General features: G+C 37.0%; 1 protein-coding gene and 1 long non-coding RNA gene across 4 annotated transcripts in view; one reads left to right on the forward strand and one right to left on the reverse strand.

Annotated features, from left to right (window-relative positions):
- Positions 1-19,380, forward strand: part of CBFB (core-binding factor subunit beta) — a 55,460-nt gene that overhangs the window by 25,730 nt on the left and 10,350 nt on the right. The window contains exons 4-5 of one of the 2 annotated variants that reach the window (XM_045814863.2): positions 7,320-7,436; positions 15,593-15,719. In XM_045814863.2, the coding sequence (XP_045670819.1) occupies positions 7,320-7,436; positions 15,593-15,719 (244 nt within the window). The remainder of the gene's footprint in view (positions 1-7,319; positions 7,437-15,592; positions 15,720-19,380) is intronic. The other variant, XM_045814862.2, reaches the window with a different exon arrangement.
- Positions 8,065-19,380, reverse strand: part of LOC123803425 (uncharacterized) — a 29,982-nt gene continuing 18,666 nt past the window's right edge. Inside the window, exons 3-4 of one of the 2 annotated variants that reach the window (XR_015728043.1) lie at positions 13,923-14,039; positions 8,065-8,593 (exon numbers count right to left, since the gene is read on the reverse strand). This is a non-coding gene — a long non-coding RNA (uncharacterized LOC123803425). Of the gene's footprint in view, positions 8,594-11,949; positions 12,504-13,922; positions 14,040-19,380 lie in introns of those variants that run through there. The other variant, XR_006782878.2, reaches the window with a different exon arrangement.

A 19,380-nucleotide genomic window follows, 5' to 3' on the forward strand; every position in this document is an offset into this window, starting at 1 on the left:
GTACGTTTTTCCTGACTGCCGTAGCACTAGTATATGGGTACTGATTGCATTGTTACATGTTTTAATATCCAAAAGGACAGAAAAATATTTTCTAGTATTTTCTTGGATAGTCTGGGTCTTTTGTTTGAACTGCTGCAGACTTAATTCTCAAGTTCCAGAAAACATTATTTTGAGATTTCATTGGAATTTTAAAAAAATAAGTATTACTTTGGGGTAAATTGGCATTTGTAGTCATAAAGTTAGAAAATATCACATCTCGCTAGTTATTCAAATCATTTTGTTTTTCAAAAGTTAGGTATTTTCTTCTTACAGAGTCTACATGTTTCTTATAAAATTCTTAGTATTGATACTTTTATTGCTATTTTAAAATAAGCTTTTTTTCACCTTATTTTCTAAAGAGTTACTATTGTAATACAAGAAAGCTGTTGCTTTTTGTATATTTTTATAGCCAGCCACTTTCTTGAATTCATTAATTCATTTAGCTTTTCAGTTGAGTATTTTGGATTTTTCAGGTAGATAATCTTCAGTCATATTTATATACAAGTTTGTTAGAACTGTAGTCTTTAAAAGAAGGTTGGAAAGCTGATGGATTCACTTACAATTTTACTATCATTGGTACATTCCATTAACCTTCAGAGTTAAGTGAGTCCTACTTAAATTAAATGTAAGGAGTGAATTCGATTTTAATTCTTACAGTTCTTTTTTTATGTATTCAGCTTTTCCTCATTAAAGACTGTTAACTGATGTGGGAATCTGTTTTGGGGTGGTAGGATGTACACCTTCTTAAAATTCCTGGTATTTTCCCACTGCCCTGGATTATAATACCCTACACAAAATGATAGGTAGTAAACGTTTGTTGAATGGGTGGATCTTTTCAAATTGAAATTAGACGGAAGCTACAAGAAACCATTTCTAAATTCCAGCTCTGTTTCTGCTCTTCTATTAATCATTATTCAAATATTTACTGAGGACCTAAGAGGCTGGTTATTCCCTCTTACTGTTTTCTCTAATAACTCAGTTTCTAGATTAGAGTCACAAGTGTTTAAGCTCTAGCAATTTATTACAGAGAAGTGAAATATTCTTTCCAGTCGAAATAGGTTTTTGATGGTGAAGTATCTGTTTCTGTTTTTGTTAATAGCTTTGACACTTAGTTTCTGTCTGTATTGATTTTATGGCTCAGCACTCCTGTGCATGGGAGTGTTGTTTGCAAATCTGCTGTATTTCTATTTTTATTATCTTGAAATTATTTTCTTTAGAACTGCTCAGAAAAGACAGCTCTTTCTGCTGTTGCGTGGTATCCTCAATTTCTATTCTCAGCATAGCTACCTAGGAGCTAGAAACACTAAACTTCTATAAATATATAGTATTGTAGAAGAAAGGGCAATTGAGGATGCCACTTCTTATTCCAAATTTAGATATTCTCAGAATAAGTAGACACCAGACTCTCAGAGATAGAACTGTTTTGTTAAGGTTGGTCAGTGAGAGGGCTGGGTTCTCTCATACCCTTTCTCTGACATTTACGTTTTAAAACACAGGTTAACTAATTTTTACCTATTTAGGAAGTTTGGTCCATTTAATAAGTGAAAGGTCTTTATCATCTCACAGGCTCTGTGCTACAAAGATCTTGGTGCCTATGAAGGAAGAGGAAGAATGAAGTTTTAACTGTCATGATTGAATCCTTTTTGCTTTGTACACCCTTTTGAGAATCTGATGAAAGTAGTGAACTTCTGTAGAAAAATGCGCATGGGCTCAAACACACACATTTTTACATAGAACTTCAAGATATTTCTAGTCTTCTTGAAACTTAGCCATAAACCCAAACTTCCGTATGTTCTTTGAACTCCAGACTAAAAACTCCTACCTTAAATAAAAACATTGCTAAAAGTTATATGTGACTTAAGATCCTGTAACACAATACTTAGGTATCTGATGAATCCAACAAAGGGGAAATTTTTACTTGGGGACCTATAACTTAACCTTTAGCCACTAGGTTCCTAAAATGTTTTTCTCTCTCCTCACTGACTATTCATAGCCAGCCGGCTTTGCCAGGTTCTTTTCTTCTACCCAGCATATAAAAGTTGGATTTCCTCAGAGTTCTTCCTGGGCCCCCTTCTTTTCTCCTTCTACTTATCACTTGGAGAATCTCTTCCTCTTTCTTGGATTTAAATACCACTGTATTATTGATGGATGCCAGATTTGTATCATCAGGCCGTATCTTCTCAGAGTGCTAGAATCCCATATGCAACTGCTTACTCAGAAATCCATTTCTGTATCTTATAGATATCACCTATGTAACAAAAAAGTTACTATAAATATTTTTATAATAGCTTTATTGAGATAAAATTCATATACCATAAAATTCATTCTTTTAGAGTATATACCTCGGGGATTTTTAGTATATTCACAGAGTTTTGCAACCATTACCACTCTCTAATTCCGAAGCATTTTCATTGCCCCAGAAAGAAATCCTGTAGCATTAGCAATCACTCATTCCCCCTTGCCTTCAGCCCTTAGCAGTCACTACTCTCTTTTCTTTTTCTCTTTGTATTTGCCTGTTCTGGACATTTCAAATAAATGGAATCATGTAATATTTGGCCTTTTTCTGGTTTCTTTTCACTTAGCATGATGTTTTCAAGATTCATCCATGTAGCATGTATCAGTACTTTAGTCCTTTTTCTAGCTGAATAGTATTCCAGTATGTGAATAATGCCACAGGTGACAGTACATACATGTTCTTGCTGAAGCTCTATAGCTACGGTGATGAGGTACTTCAAGCTACAGAATGTGAAAATAAGGTGATATTATGTATAATTTGGATTGAATATAACATCATACTTTACTGATAATTAGAGCTTGAAGTGATTAAAAATTACATAATACTTTTACCTTATTTCCAAAAGAACACACAATGTGGGGCTGTATTCACTTTTAACTTTCTGTGAAGTCTCGTATTATCTGATAATTTACTTTTGGAAAAATAAGCAGGCTATTTTGTTGTTTCTGTGTGTGATTAGCTGGATCTGTTTAATACTTTTAAAGGTTTTATAGAATACATTCTCTATAAAATATATTTTTTAAAGATTTTATTTATTTATTTATTTGACAGAGAGAGACAGCCAGCGAGAGAGGGAACACAAGCAGGGGGAGTGGGAGAGGAAGAAGCAGGCTCCCAGCAGAGGAGCCTGATGTGGGGCTCGATCCCAAAACGCTGGGATCACGCCCTGAGCCGAAGGCAGACGCTTAACGACTACACCACCCAGGCGCCCCCATTCTCTATAAAATATTGAATTGTTCGAGGACAATGGGTTTAATCCCGAGGTCACATTCTAATAATACATTTTCTTTTCACTGTTGGAAATAAGTCATCATTATTTTCAGTGAAAGCTATCTTAGTGTTTAAATGACATTAAATTACATGACAAAATCAAACAGTTAAAAGACAGAATTTTATTTTCTTTATACGTTGAGGTTAGGTATTCATGAATGTATTAAAGTGCCAAACATTTGAAGATCTACACATAAAACTGTATTTGTTTGAATGTGAACATCTAAATAAATCACCAGGATCATCTAAATATTATTTTACATTATGATTCCAGGCACAAGCCTTGACTAAGATCTGTATTCACTTTCTGAATCCATTTAGGAATTTCCTAAAACAGATAAGTGGTTGGGGCACCTGGGTGGCTCAGTTAGTTAAGCATCTGCCTTTGGCTCAGGTCATGATCCCAGGGTCCTGATAACAAGCCTTGGGCTCCCTGCTTGGGAGCCTCTCCCTCTGCCTGCCGCTCCCCCTGCTTGTTTGCTTTCTCCCACCCTCCCTCTCTCTCTGTGTCAAATAAACAAATAAAATCTTTAAAAAGAGAGAGAAATCAGTGGTTTTCTTTGTCGTGAGAGAACTTTTATAAAGAAGTAATGAATAGGCTTTTAAAAAATTCAGTAATTTCATAAGGAAGATATTTTTGATAGAATTAATATGAATAAACTAGATTATGGAATCATTGATTCTCAGTGATATAAATCACTGATGAAGAACATAGAATCTGATCATGAAGGTAGAATCAAAGAATTCTCTTCATGATTAGTGTGAGAATTTAATGAAGTACTTGGTAGGTGAAATGTTACACTCCACCGTGTGGCACCCTACCCCTGCTAGAAAGAGTAGGTGGAGATCTTGATTAGAAGATATGTTAAGTGCAGACCCCAATGTTCATAGCAGCAATGTCCACAATAGCTAAATCGTGGAAGGAGCCGAGATGCCCTTCAACAGATGACTGGATTAAGAAGTTGTGGTCCATATATACAATGGAATATTACTCAGCTATCAGAAAGAACGAGTTCTCAACATTTGCTACAACATGGACAGCACTGGAGGAGATAATGCTAAGTGAAGTAAGTCAAGCAGAGAAAGACAACTATCATATGATTTCTCTCATCTATGGAACATAAGAACTAGGATGATCGGTAGGGGAAGAAAGGGATAAAGAAAGGGGGGGTAATCAGAAGGGGGAATGAAACATGAGAGACTATGGACTATGAGAAACAAACTGAGGACTTCAGAGGGGAGGGGGGTGGGGGAATGGGATAGACCGGTGATGGGTAGTAAGGAGGGCACGTATTGCATGGTGCACTGGGTGTTATACACAACTAATGAATCATCGAGCCTTACATCGGAAACCGGGGATGTACTGTATGGTGACTAACATAATATAATAAAAAATCATTAAAAAAAAAAAAGAAGATATGTTAAGTGCAGTTATATCGATAGGCAGCAAAGGAGGGGTATTGTTTTTTAGGTTTTGTGAGGTGTCGAAAATGAGATCGTCATAGTCACTTGTTTGACGAGGTGCACATTAGTGGACTTTTAAATTCACAGTGTGGAAGAGAATGAGCACTTATCAGAACAGAAGGAAATGTGTGGTTAAACGGTTTCAGCTGTAACTGTAAACTATTTCCCTTGGTCCAAATGGGAGGAGAAATGGAACCTTATGTTTTGGGCTTTTTTCCCCATTATAAATAGAAATTAGTTCAGTGTGGAGCCTTTTACCAAGAAGAAAGGTTGTGTTTAGTAGTAGAGGGGAATGACAACAATGTGTGCTAAGATGGCATAAACCCTGTAGGTTTTATTTTACAGGTGTCTCAATTGTCATTTTTGAGCATATTTATAATTATTGACAGTTATTCTTAAGCCTCTCTAAAAACAAGAATGCCCCAAGATTTTTGAAGAAACTGCTGAATTCAATAAAGAGAAAGGTCATGCTTCCAGCTTTTTCCTGAAAATGAAGACTGTCTTAACCAATTTTATGTAATTACAGGTAATAAATAATGCTAATTTTAGCTCACAGAAGCACTTGGATTATCCAAATAAAATATATTTGGTACAGACAAATGAAGAACCTTATTTATAAAGATATATTTGATAACCTGGAGTTTTGAAAAGTCATGGAAGTCCTGCTTCCTCTGCATGTAAAAAAATCTTATTAAGGCATTAAATGATAAAAATTTATGCTGATTTTTGTCCTGAAGCCCATGTTAAATGAGGTAGAGAAGACATTTTTTTCTAAAGTTACTATTAGGATAGTATAGTATTAGGATGGGGGAGAGATTGTAGGAATTGTAATAAATTTCCTTTATTTCTTACTGTATCACAATAAAATTTTCACATTAAGGTGATAGCGTTTGCATCTTTCCTTCTTTGATGGATCCTTAATGGCTCTTGAGAACAGTTATATTTTCAGGCACTATGGGAATTTGGTGATTGAAAATGAAACTGGTCTGAATTCAGAAATCATACCTGAAGTGACTTTTGCTCTAGAATTATTTATATTTACTTGACAAATAATGGTGAATAAATAAATGTTGTATCAGTTAAGTTTCTTTGGTTAAAAGCAGTAGAAATCAAGTCTGGCTGACTGAAGTAAAAAGAGAAAAAAAAAAAAAAGCATTACTTCATGGGAAGCTATGAGGTTGCTTATAAAACTGAAGGGAAGTATAAAGAGCCTGACCCTGAGTGGCTCCAGAGATCCAAATAGAGGGAAACTATGTGTGCTGTCTTTAGGGGCTGGTGAATTCCAGTTTTCCATCTTTATATCTTTTTAACCCAAGGTTAAAAAATCAAGGCAAAGGGGCTCTTGGGTGGCACAGCGGTTAAGCGTCTGCCTTCGGCTCAGGGCGTGATCCGGGCGTTATGGGATCGAGCCCCACATCAGGCTCTTCCGCTATGAGCCTGCTTCTTCCTCTCCCACTCCCCCTGCTTGTGTTCCCTCTCTCGCTGGCTGTCTCTATCTCTCAAATAAATAAATAAAATCTTTAAAAAAAAAAAAAATCAAGGCAAAGTACCTGATTGTCCTAGCTTCAGCTGGAAGAACAGTGATACCTACTTCAAGTATCATTTTACTACAGTTTTTATAAAATCTGAGTAACTTTTTTTTAAAACTAATTTGAGGGGTGCCTGGGTGGCTCAAGTCGGTTAAGCATCTACCTTCAGCTCAGGTCATGATCTCAGAATCCTGGGATCAAGCCCCATGTCAGGCTCCCTGCCCAGTGGGGAGTCTGCTTGTCCCTCTGCCTCTCCCCCCCCCCAGCTTGTGCCCTGTCTCTCTCTCTCTCTCTCTCTCTCAAATAAGTAAATAAAATCTTCAAAAATAAATAAAATCAATATGAAAGAATTGTGATTAGAAATAACGTTCTGGTGGGGCGCCTGGGTGGCACAGCGGTTAAGTGTCTGCCTTCGGCTCAGGGCGTGATCCCGGCGTTCTGGGATCGAGCCCCACATCAGGCTCCTCTGCTGTGAGCCTGCTGCTTCCTCTCCCACTCCCCCTGCTTGTGTTCCCTCTCTCGTTGGCTGTCTCTATCTCTGTCAAATAAATAAATAAATAAAATCTTAAAAAAAAAAAAAAAAGAAATAACGTTCTGGTAAACCAGGTTAACTTAACTTACAGAATTTGGTCAGAGGCTATGATTTATATACTTTCCTACAATTTTTTTAAAGATTTATTTATTTATTTTAGAGAGACCGTGAGCAATGAGGGAGGGTGTAGAGGGGGAGAGAAAGAATCCCAAGCAGACTCTGCTGAGCCTGGAGCCCGACGCACTGCTCAATCCCACAACCCTGAGATCATGACCTGAGCCAAAACTAAGAGTTGGGCGCTCAACTGACTGAGCCACCCACATGTCCCTACAATTCTTAAGTTTATAATTGTATTCATATTTTTTTTTCCCGTAAGAAAACCACAGGTTTCCTCAGTAATCTTACTCTTCATTTATCATGTGTGTGATGGTTTATCATTGGTTTTCATCCTTTTTTTCCTGTGTCTTAGGTGTATTTGAAGGCTCCCATGATTCTGAATGGAGTCTGTGTTATCTGGAAAGGTTGGATTGACCTCCAGAGACTGGATGGTATGGGCTGCCTGGAGTTCGATGAGGAACGAGCCCAGGTAGGGTGATGTCAAGCTCTACCGAGCATTGTCCCTTTCTGTACCCCAATCTTCATCTGTATGTCTATTTTACCGCATCTTTAAGAGTAAGTATAAAAAGTCTTATGTTCAAGTGGTATTGAGGAATTCTGAAGATAGATGGTGAGACCCATTCTGGTCCTGGTTTGGGGAAAGTTTTTCCTTCAGTGGTTCTAAATTTCATTGGATTATTCCTGTCTGCTCAGTGGGGCACTTCAAAGTCCAGTAAATGGTTCTGTTTAATATTTGTTCTTGATCTTCAGAACATTATCAGGGGGGAAAAGTAGTTCAAAATAAAATGGAGCATTTCTGGAGTGGCTTGGTGAGGAGTTTGGCAAATCCTCTCCCCAAAAAGCAGTGATTAAACTGGACAAAAAATTTTTTTTTTAAATTAATGTCTGTGGAAATTAACCAAAGACCATATATTGAGGGGTGTTTATTCAAACAAAGCTATTGAATTTCAGTAAGTCTGTGGAATTTTAGTCAATAGCAAGTGCTTCCATACTTTCCCTCAGCTCTGTGGTCTCTCAGGTTAGGCAGGCAAGACAAGCCATGAAGACTGGCAGCTCTGCTGTCCTGTCAGAGGGAGCTGACTTTATTTAGAGCAGCATTTGAAAAGATCCATACCCGGGGATGTTATCAAAACAATAGAGGTCTCTGGCAAACCCTCCAGGAAGGCAAATGTTGTGGGAAGCAACAAAATGGCAGACTAGCCAGAAATTTTATCAGGGAGATCTAGAGAAACAGGCCACTAAAGTGAGCCCTGTTAAAATCACGAATACTTCTCATGGTCCAGAAGACTATGTGCGTGTGTGAGGCTGCACCTGAGATTAATAGAAATTATGAAGAACAGAAAGAAAAACAAAACAGTCTCAGAGATTTGGCACACCAGCATGCATACCAACATGTACATGTGATAGAAGTTCCAGAAGGAGAAGAAAGAGGTAGAAAGTTTATTTTAAGAAATAATAACTGATGGGGGCACCTGGGTAGTGCAGCGGTTAAGAATCTGCCTTCGGCTCAGGGCGTGATCCCAGCGTTCTGGGTTCGAGCCCCACATCAGGCTCCTCCACTAAGAGCCTGCTTCTTCCTCTCCCACTCCCCCTGCTTGTGTTCCCTCTCGCGCTGGCTGTCTCTCTCTGTCAAATAAATAAATAAAATCTTTAAATAATAATAATAATAATAATAACTGATGAAAACTTCCAAATTGATTGCAAATATTCATCTCCATATCCAAGAAATTCAGTGAACTTCAAGTAGGATAAAAACAAAGAAATCCACACCTAGATGCATCAGAGTCAAATTTTGAAAAACAAAGAATCTCAAAAGCAGCAATAAAAAGGACTCAACACATGCAAGGGAGCCTCAATAAGATTAAATCAACTGATTTGTCTTTTGAAATTATGGAAGCCAGAAGGTAGTGGATGGCAATGACATTTAAAATGTAAGTATATAGCAGATTAAATTTATATAAGGTAAAATTTCAGATTTAATTGATTTCTAAAACAAATATTTTATTAAAATGATAGATAAAGTTTTAAGTTTAACCCACAGTATCTTCCATACTTAGAATTTTCCAAGTCTTAGTTCCCCAGTCTATAAATAGAGCTTTATCACTACGAAGTTAGTGCCATCTGTTGTGATAATAAACTGATACAATAGGTCTTACATAATATAAAAATTTTAAAGCAGGAGACTTCAGTCAGCAGTGAGCACTTCTGTATAACCTTCCTTATCTGCAAATCATCTGTAAGATATGTAGAAGTTAGGAATAAGGGCTTCATTGTCATATAATTGTGAATCCTAACCCCACTGCTTACATCTGTTATGGACTGAATATTTGTATTCCCCCAATATTCATATGTTAAAGCCTCAACCCCCAATGTGACTGTATTTGGAGATAGGACATTTATGGGATGGTAATTAGGGTTAAATGAGGTCAGAAGAGTGGAGCCCTGATATGATAGGATTAGTGTCCTGATAAAAAGATACACACAAGAGAGCTTGCTCATTCTCTCTCTCTGCTGTATGAACACAGTATTCTTTAACAGACAGTGAGGTATCTGGAACCTGGTAAGCTAAGAGATAAACAGTATGGTCACAACTCCATTTTAATTAAAGTTGGTATTTCAGCTGAAGTATTTTCACCAGTATTGTCTTTTTGCCTTTGTTCAGAGTACTTTTGACAAATGTTGGCAAGGATATGGAACAATAGTTGGTGTGTTGGTTATGTCAAATTGACACAACATTTGAAAACTGGCAGTACATACTAAAACCGCAAATTACATATACCTGTGACCCAGCAATTCTAGTCTAAGTCATGGTATGCAAAGGGATTGAATATATATATTCATCAAGAGATACGTACTGGGCATTTGTAGCAGCGCTAGTAATAGAAACTGCAAACTGCTCAAATGCCAATGAACAATAGAATGAATAAATACAAAGAAATACAGTGATGCTGAAAAACTACAACTAGCACACCAGTATGGATGGATTTCACAGACATATTGAGTGTATCCAAAAAGCACATGCTGTATGAATCCATTCATCTGAAAGTACAGAATGGGCAAAACTAATAGTAAGTGTTTTTAGAAATAAAGATAATGGCTTATCCCTGAGAGAGGAGGCTGGAAACTGGAATGGAGCAGAAGGAGAGTTGTGAGATGTTGTTACTGTTCTGTTTCTTCCTATGGATTCTAGTTAACATGGACATTTCAGTTTGTGGAAATTCATCAAACTATAATTTAGGACAGTGCTGCCCAGGAGAATTCAGATGTGAACCACATAATATAAGTTTTTCTAGAAGCCACATTAAAAAAATAAAAAGAAACAATTGTATTTAATTTTTATATTTTATTTAAACCAATATATCCAAACTATTATACTGGAACATAAAATTAATATAAAAATTTACTGAGATGTTTCACATTTTTTTCTTTGTAACAAGTACTTGAAATCCAGTGTGTTTTTTCCATGTACAGACTCAGACTAGCCACATTCCTTTTTTTTTTTTTTTTTTAAGATCTCTGTTTGAGAGAGAGAACAAACAGGGGAAGGGGCAGCAGAGGGAGAGAATCCTCAAGCAGACTCCCCACTGAGTGAGGATGCTGACCTGGGGCTCAAACTCATGACCCTAGATCATGACCTGAGCTGAAACCAAGAGTCAGACGCTCAATCGACTGAGCCATCCACCTGCCCACAGACTAGCCACACTTCAAGTGTGTAGTAGTCACATGTGGCTAGTTGCTACCACATTGGACAGGAAAGCCTTAATATAAGTGTACTCTTTTGTATATATAGTATACTATAATAATAAAATGTTTTAAAAGTTTACCACAAATGAATATAATTCTGAGTATAATTGTAGAAACAATTAAATCTTGTTTGCTGATTATATTTTCATCATTCACTTAATTTTCTGTAATTTGTAGGGATAAAATTCAGTGTCATCTTTATGCTTTTGGTTTTCAAAAATGGTAACTCTAAAAGCTTAAAAATCAAATTTTTGGCACTTCACCATTGGATACTTTAATCAGAGATTTCCAAGTAATTTTGAACAAGGTGTAACTGAGTACTCATTTACCATAAAAAGGTCAATGCCATTGTAGGACCTATGTTGACTTCAGAGTAGTTCTCCAAAGGCTTAAATTTTCTAAAATCCAAGGCATGTGTGTACTGTCCTGATGAATTTTTTATATTCAGCGTCAGCTTTGTCACATTCTATAATTCTGTTACTTTGTAGATACATAAATAAATTTCTAATTATGCAGCTATAATTTCTAAATGGCAGGCTATCTTCTTTGGATACAGTTATGAACTACATGTGCCACATCTTGTTCCTAATACATTTCTATTTCATAGTTTTTTAAAGATATTAAATTATTTGTTTGTTTGAGAGAGATTGGGAGAGAGGGAGGGAAAGAGAATCCCAAGCAGACTCCTTGCTGAGCACAGAGCCCAAGGCAGGCTTGATTCCAGTCCCATGACTGGGAGATCATGACCTGAGCCAAAACCAAGAGCCAGAGGCTCAACGGACTGAGATATCCATACGCCCCTGTTTCATTGTTTTTAAAAATTCACTGGCAATGTTACTGTTTTGTTTTGTTTTGTTTTGTTTTAAGAGAGAGGGAAAGGGCAGAGGGAGCGAGAATCGGAAGCAGGCTCCATGCCCAGCACGGAGCCTGACTTGGGGCTGGATCTCAGCCCTGAGATCATGACCTGAGCTGAAATCAAGAGCCGGACACTTAACTGACTGAGCCGGCCAGGCACCCTGGGAATGTTACTTTTTTATACAGTGCGTGCTCCACCAGCATTTGTATTACCAATATAAGAACGAATAATTTTATCTTCACTGTTGTACTTTTTAAATTAATTTGCTTTGGCGGTCACAAAAAAAGATGTTTCAGGGGCCTGTCTGGCTCAGTCGGTGGAGCACCTGACTCTTGATCTCGGGGTTGGTGAGTTCGGGTCCCATGTTGGATGTAGAGATTACTTAAAAATAAAATCCTAAAAAAAAAAAAAAAGTTACACCTTTAATGTAATGACCTTTCAAAAGTTTAATTCTGGTTCTATGATCAAGTTAGAAAAATTGAAACATTTTTTGAATTAACAGATTTTCTATTTAACATACCTGATGACACTGATGTAAAACTGAAGTCGTTTAGCTGTTTGCAAGGTTTTTTTAATGAAATAAGCATATAAACAGCTTTGCTTTTGTGTGCGCATAATGTGAATTGAATCATTTGTCATTTGTCAGTGAATTAAATCACTTGATTTAAATGAAGTTGTGTTTTGCAGAGTGATGTTAAATGTACCGGTTGCAGCTGCTCCCGTTAAATTGTCGCCTTTGAAGTATATGTTGATGCTTCTTCAGCAGTTTTATTTCTTTTGGATTTCATGTGATCAGTGATACCATTCTGGTCCTCACAGAGAATAGTAAATGTCGTTATTTTGTGCAAATCATGTGTTCCATCATCAACTTTCTTGGAAATGAATTTGATTCTTAATTTTTCATTAAACATGCACTTCCAGTTTTTAAATTCATTGCTGCAGAAAGATATTACCAAACCATAAAATAAATATAGTTGTTGATTTAGGGAATACAATAAAGACAAAATCACTGCAGCAAGAATGGTCAGAATATTCTATATATGATCTGTGACAGGACTGCAAAGCCTTTATTTGCCACATGGGTTTCACTACACCCACCTTTTATAATGACCGCACCTGACTGCTTTGTGTAGATCGTGGTTAAGACCATAGTATAACAAGTAGCTGGCGGGAGCGAGAGTGTGGACAGCTGCTCCCACTGCCATCTGAGTTTGGATAGAATTAGTTGGTCCTAGCTATTTGGAACATACTTTATGGGTGAGTATGTCATTTTATCAGGAGTTGACCTTTATGATGCCCTTAAAGGGGGTAGGTGTTAGTTAAGGATAACACTGGTCATCGCCAATCGTCTTTCAAATTAAAATGCAAACTGTTCACTGCATGTACGTTTCACATCTTGCTAGAAAGGACCAAGACAGAAGCTGGAGTTAGAAAGCAGAGAGATACCAAATATCTCTTGGCTTATTTTACTGCAACTATTAGTAATAATACTTTTTTTCTTTTAATGGAATAAAAATCTGTGACCATTGCTAGAATACACATTAGTGGCTAGTAACTTCCTTTGGGAATTAGATCACATTTCATGTTATATGCTCTCATTTCATCATGTAATATTCCTCTACTGTACTTAATCACAGTTGACATTTATATATTGATTTTTGTAATTATTTGTTCATCGTCTATCTGCCCCAGTAGACCAGAGACTGAGGAGAAGCACCATTGTTCCCTCACATTGTATCCATGACACCTTAGCACAGTGACTTGGACATAATAAAGACTCAAACATTTGTAGAATGAATGAAAAAGTGAATGAATGCACAGGACAGGAGTACCCTGTTATCAGTAGATGTGTCCCAGTTGATAGCTAACTAAACAGTAGAAAGCCCTTGGGAGTTGGGAACAGTGTTCTTTTGCAGGTACTTGAAGGTTATATGGTATATTCAATACAGTAGGAATATGTAATAATATTTAGTCAGATGTGTAAATTTGACATATCTGTAAATGCTTAAAATAATAGCACTTATTGAATGTTGTATGTTAGTATGTTTAAGCATGTTTTATATGTTAATATTTACAGCAGTCTTATAAAGTAGGTATTACTACTATGCCCATTTTACATGTGAGTTTACTCAGACTTAGAGAAATGAAATGCCTTCCCCTGGGTCATAAAGCTGATAAATGCATCAAAGGATAGAAATTTGATTACACCTTTCAGTTTTGTTTAAGTTATAGACATCATGTCAGTGAAAATTTTAAGTATGAAACAGCCATACTAATAGTGACAAATAAAATGTGCATCACACAGAACACAATACCCAGCAGTATAGGTATAGTCCAGGTAGGTATAGCACTTACTTATATTACAGGGGTCCTGGGTCTTCTCATCTTCCTGCTGTGCTTTGCTCAATGTGTGATTGCATCGCCATTATTATGTTTGCACGATGGCTGCTGTATCTCTGGGCATTGCATCAGCTCATAGAAAGGAGAAAGGTGAAATGTCTCTTAAATGACTTTCTTAGAAGCCCCATTAGGTGACTTATGCTTCTGTCTGATTGGTTAGAACTGAGTTACCGATCACTCCTTGCTGCAGTGAATATTGATGACTTTTTGGGTGTGTGTATCTTTTAAAGCTTTCTTCAAGTGTACCATCGAAAAATGGTAGTATTGAGGGGCGCCTGGGTGGCACAGCGGTTAAGCGTCTGCCTTTGGCTCAGGGCGTGATCCCAGCGTTATGGGATCGAGCCCCACATTAGGCTCCTCCGCTATAAGCCTGCTTCTTCCTCTCCCACTCCCCCTGCTTGTGTTCCCTCTCTCGCTGGCTGTCTCTATCTCTCAAATAAATAAATAAAATCTTTAGGGGGCGCCTGGGTGGCACAGCGGTTAAGCGTCTGCCTTCGGCTCAGGGCGTGATCCCAGCGTTATGGGATCGAGCCCCACATCAGGCTCCTCCACTGGGAGCCTGCTTCTTCCTCTCCCACTCCCCCTGCTTGTGTTCCCTCTCTCGCTGGCTGTCTCTATCTCTGTCGAATAAATAAATAAAAATCTTTAAAAATAAATAAATAAATAAATAAATAAATAAAATCTTTAAAAAAAAAAAAGAAAGAAAAATGGTAGTATTGAGAAGCGTGTGACTGCAAAGGTTGAGCTTCCTGTGCTGTAGACAGTGAGGGAGCTTTTTTAGGTTGGGGGTATTGTCACATTGTGCCCTCAGGCACGCTCTGATGGCTGTGTGGTAGATTGAGGATGACAGAATGGAAGCAGGAAGAGGCTGTTTAGGAGACCTTTACAGTAATTTTAATGAGAGATCTTAGAAGCCTGAACTAGGAAAATGGAAATAAATGGAGACTTTAGGATTCCAAAAATATTTATGAGGTCTGATGGCTAGGACTTGGTGGTTGATGGGCTCTGTGGAGATGGGAGAGTGAAGAGTCAAAGGTGGCTCAGATTTCTGGCCAAAATGAAAAAGTGGTGCCACAAATGGAAACTAAAGGGGAGTAAAGGAGAAAGTTTAAATCGGTTGTCCCTTAGACACAGTGAGTTTGACGTATCTGGATATTTTTCATGTGCAGATCTTTATTAATTGGGAATGGATTAGGATAGATTAGTTACATGTTACAAATATTTTTTCTTGAGAAGATCCCTTGGACTTTTACTTACTTTCTGTTGTTCAGCTGTTTCTAACATTTGTATAATCAGTTCCGTTAATATTCTCTTTTATATTTCTGGCTTTCGTGTCCTAATTATTAGAGGGCCTGGCCTGTCTTATATCCAAGTTATAGATTTTGGTTTTGGGGGGGTTTTTTGGTGCAAAAAGGTAATTTTATTAAAGCATGGGGACAGGACCTGTGGGCAGAAAGAGTTGCCAGAGTTTTCTTTTAAAAGTAGCTCCAACATTAGCTTTTTTTAATGGTTTGATATTTGGAGAAATATTCTGCTGTTCATTTCCTCCAAGAAACAAACACCGTCATATTGCAAGTTGTTATTCTAAATCAAAATTAAAATATCCTTTTCATGTATTCCAACAGCAGGAGGATGCATTAGCACAACAGGCCTTTGAAGAGGCTCGGAGAAGGACGCGTGAATTTGAAGACAGAGACAGGTCTCATCGGGAGGAAATGGAGGTGAGAGTTTCACAGCTGCTGGCAGTAACTGGTTAGTACTTTCCCCCAACCTCTCAGGCTCTCTTTGTCATATTTGTGCATAATGTTTTTTATAAATAGTTTAATTTTGTCTTTCATTTGTCAAAAGTTATACTGTGTCTTTGTGTTTATTAAATGTAATTGCTATAGAGAGACTTAGTCTTAATTTTAAGGTTGTACATGAATTCATCATTTACTGGTCCTCATAAAAATCATTTACTGTCATGTATATATATTCTCTTAATTCATTGATCCAAATATCTTCCCTCTTTGTTGTCTTATTTGTAAAAATTACTTTATGTTATCATAGAATACATATTTTTTAAGAACATTATTAAAACACTTTGGAAATAATATTACTTTATATTTTTTTATGAATGTTTGTCTTGATTTTGTAACTGTAATGTTTAGCCATTTGTGTATTGTCTTTACTAGAGCAAAATGTAATATTTTCAAACTACTCAAAGAATGGAATTAACCTAAAGCATTTTTCTTTTAACCTTTTTTATGGTACAGAGATGGAAATCCTCACAAAAGAAATATGTAGCTCAATTACTATTGTAAGGCTGACACCTTAATAACACCATCCAGATTTTAAAAAACTCAAACTTTGACAGCTACCCCAGTAGCCCCCTCCCATGTAAGCATCTAATATGATTTCTCCTTCCCCTCAAAAGTACTCATTACCTTAGTTTTTATAGTAATCACTTCCTGTTGTCTTTTTAGTTTTATTACCATCGCCTGCTTCAGTCTTCAACACTGAAGTTTAGTCTTAACCCAGTGTTTAAATTTGATAAGACTTTTAATTGACATGGATTTTTTCTATATAAAATTGTACCCTGCTTTAAGCGGACTTTAATTACAAGATTAATATTTTAAGTATCTATACATTGTTCAAAACTCCAATTTCTACAAAAAGTATACTCTAACAAAATAAAAATAATCAAGATGAGAACTAATATTTTTGAAAAGGATATTGTTAAATGTTAATATATTCTTCAAGTTCATAAGCTTAATTATCAACATGAGCATTTCACACAAGAAGAAATAGGAAAAAGCACACATTCATCTTTGATAATCAAAAGAAATGGAATTAAAATATAAATATAGTACATGAACTAGATAATTTCTAGGCATTAAAAAGAGTTCTGCAGATTGGTTGTACATTTACTTAATACTACTGAACTGTGCACTTAGAAATGGTTGAGATGGTAATTTTTATGTTAAATGTATTTTAACACATTAAAAAAATTTTTTTAATTGGTGTTACAGAAAATTTGTGGGTTTTCCATGCACAGAATTATATGTACACCATTATTTAAATTAACACAAAAGAGTGTGTTTGTGTGTGCACAGAGATAGTGGTGAAGAGCCCAGACAGTAGAGCTAGCCTGCAAGATCTGAATCTGGCTTTGCCACTTACTTTGTCGCCTTGAACAACTTATTTCACCTTCCTGTGGCTGAGTTTCCTCATTGATAAAATGAGGCTAATAATCCTGTCTATCTCATAAGATTATTGTGGATTAAATAAGCAAATACCTATGGAAGCACTTCTTCAGTATATGGCTCTGAGTAGGTGTTAGCTGCTATTATTAGTGTCTGTCTGTGTGTGTGTGTGTGTGTGTGTGTGTGTGTGTGTGTGGTGTGGGAGAGAGAGAGAGAGAGAGTGTATCCCCTCTATGTGACAATATATTTTGTAGAATAAATGAAAAAAATCAGTTCTACTTAGTGGTTAGTGTATAAAATAGAATTATCTTTTAATGATTGAGATTTCCCTTTGTCAATGAGTTAATTAATCTAATAGGCTGATAGCAATTGATGGTGCCCCCAAGAAGATAGTACTTTTCAGCTAGGAGAAGAGACAGGAGGGATATTATGCAATGTATTTGTTTTCTTTGAAGCTTTTCAATTCTTGTGATCAGACTTCCCATGACATTTTCTTTCAGAATGCTTGTATCTGTGGTACTAAGAAGTTTTTAAACATATAATATGCATTTATCTTATACTTCTGAACCTTTTTGCTCATGCTGTTTGTTCCCTGACTAATAGGGTACCTTTCCACCCATTTGTTAAAACCCAGCTTAAACATTCTGTCAGTCCCTTCTCCAGCCTGCTTCACTGTTACTAGCCCTTCCACTTTGTAGTTTCCAGAGCACTTATTTCTGTTATTGTTCTTACAGAACAGTATGTTGAAACAATTAAAAACATGTCTGTCCTCTATTGTAGATTCCCAATGAGATGGGCCCCTGATTTTTTAACCCTCACATTACCCACCACAGTGTTTTGTATGTTGTGTTTAATTGTCTAATGGAGAGCTTCAGAAAACAGTTCTTATCCTGGCTGTCTGAAAACTAGAGTTACAGGGTAGACTAGAGGTTAATTAAGGTAGAATAATACATGTTAATGGTCTCTGGAAAGGTTTTAAATGTTTGTAATTTATTGGTGTATATTAAGTTAGTTTTAAGTAATGAACCCCAACTATGTTGTGCTGGATTCTGCATTAGGGACTGGTAAATATATAGATGAAAATGCATGGGGCACCTGGGTGCTTCATTCGGTTAAACATTTGACTCTTGATTTCAGCTCAGGTCATGATCTCAGGTCATGGGATCGAGTCCTGAGTCGGGCTCCATGCTGGGTGTGGAGCCAGCTTAAGAGTCTCTCTTTCCTTCTCCCTCTGCCCACCCCCGCCCCACACCACTTGCTCTCACACTGTCTCTCCCTCTCTAAAAATAGAAAGAAAGGAAGGAAGATAGAAAAAAAAGAAAGAAGGAAAATGTATGGTTTCTGTCCTTGAGCAACTGTCAGGCTTGACAGAAGATAGATGTATAAACCCAAAATTGAAGACTACTTCAGCAGCATCCATACATGGAGGTTTGGAAGGTGAACAGTGAACAGTGGCATTGTAGAGAAATGAGTGCTTATGTCTGCCTCTGCCTGCGTAATTCACAGGAGAATACCCTTGCAGGAATTTGAAGGAAGACTGGGAGTTTGCCTGCTGGACAAGCTAGGGAAAGCATTCTGGGCAGAAAGAACAGTGTACACAAGGGCATGAAGCAGTAAGAAATCTTGTCATGTCCGAGAACGTGATTGGTCAGTCTTTCTGGAACAAGCCAACATGGCTTTAAATGAGTATAAGAATTGCTTTATAAAAAGTGCTCTTTGGGGGCGCCTGGGTGGCACAGCGGTTGGGTGTCTGCCTTCGGCTCGGGGCATGATCCCGGCGTTACGGGATCGAGCCCCACATCAGGCTCCTCTGCTGTGAGCCTGCTTCTTCCTCTCCCACTCCCCCTGCTTGTGTTCCCTCTCTCGCTGGCTGTCTCTATCTCTGTCAAATAAATAAATAAAATCTTAAAAAAAAAAAAGTGCTCTTTGGCTACATTATATTTGAAGAATAACTTTGATAATTAATGGAACAATTATTTAAGAAGTTTTTGTATATATTTTGCCTTAAATAAAATTGTAGATTAGTTGATACTAAGAGTTGCCTTAGATGCTAGCTTGATTGTTCTTATAAATAATGCTACTTGAAGAAAAACATTCTGATGTGTGAATTTATATATATGCATGTTTATATTTGCATATGAACAAAAGCATAGTCTCTTGATAGAGGTGTTAAATAATTTGTTGCTCAGTTAGATTGTTTTCCAGTGGGTTTTATGTCAGTGATTTGA

This window comes from Ursus americanus, chromosome 21 (assembly GCF_024610735.1).
Source record: "Ursus americanus isolate L20-20 chromosome 21, mUrsAme1.1.p, whole genome shotgun sequence".
NCBI lineage: Eukaryota > Metazoa > Chordata > Mammalia > Carnivora > Ursidae > Ursus > Ursus americanus.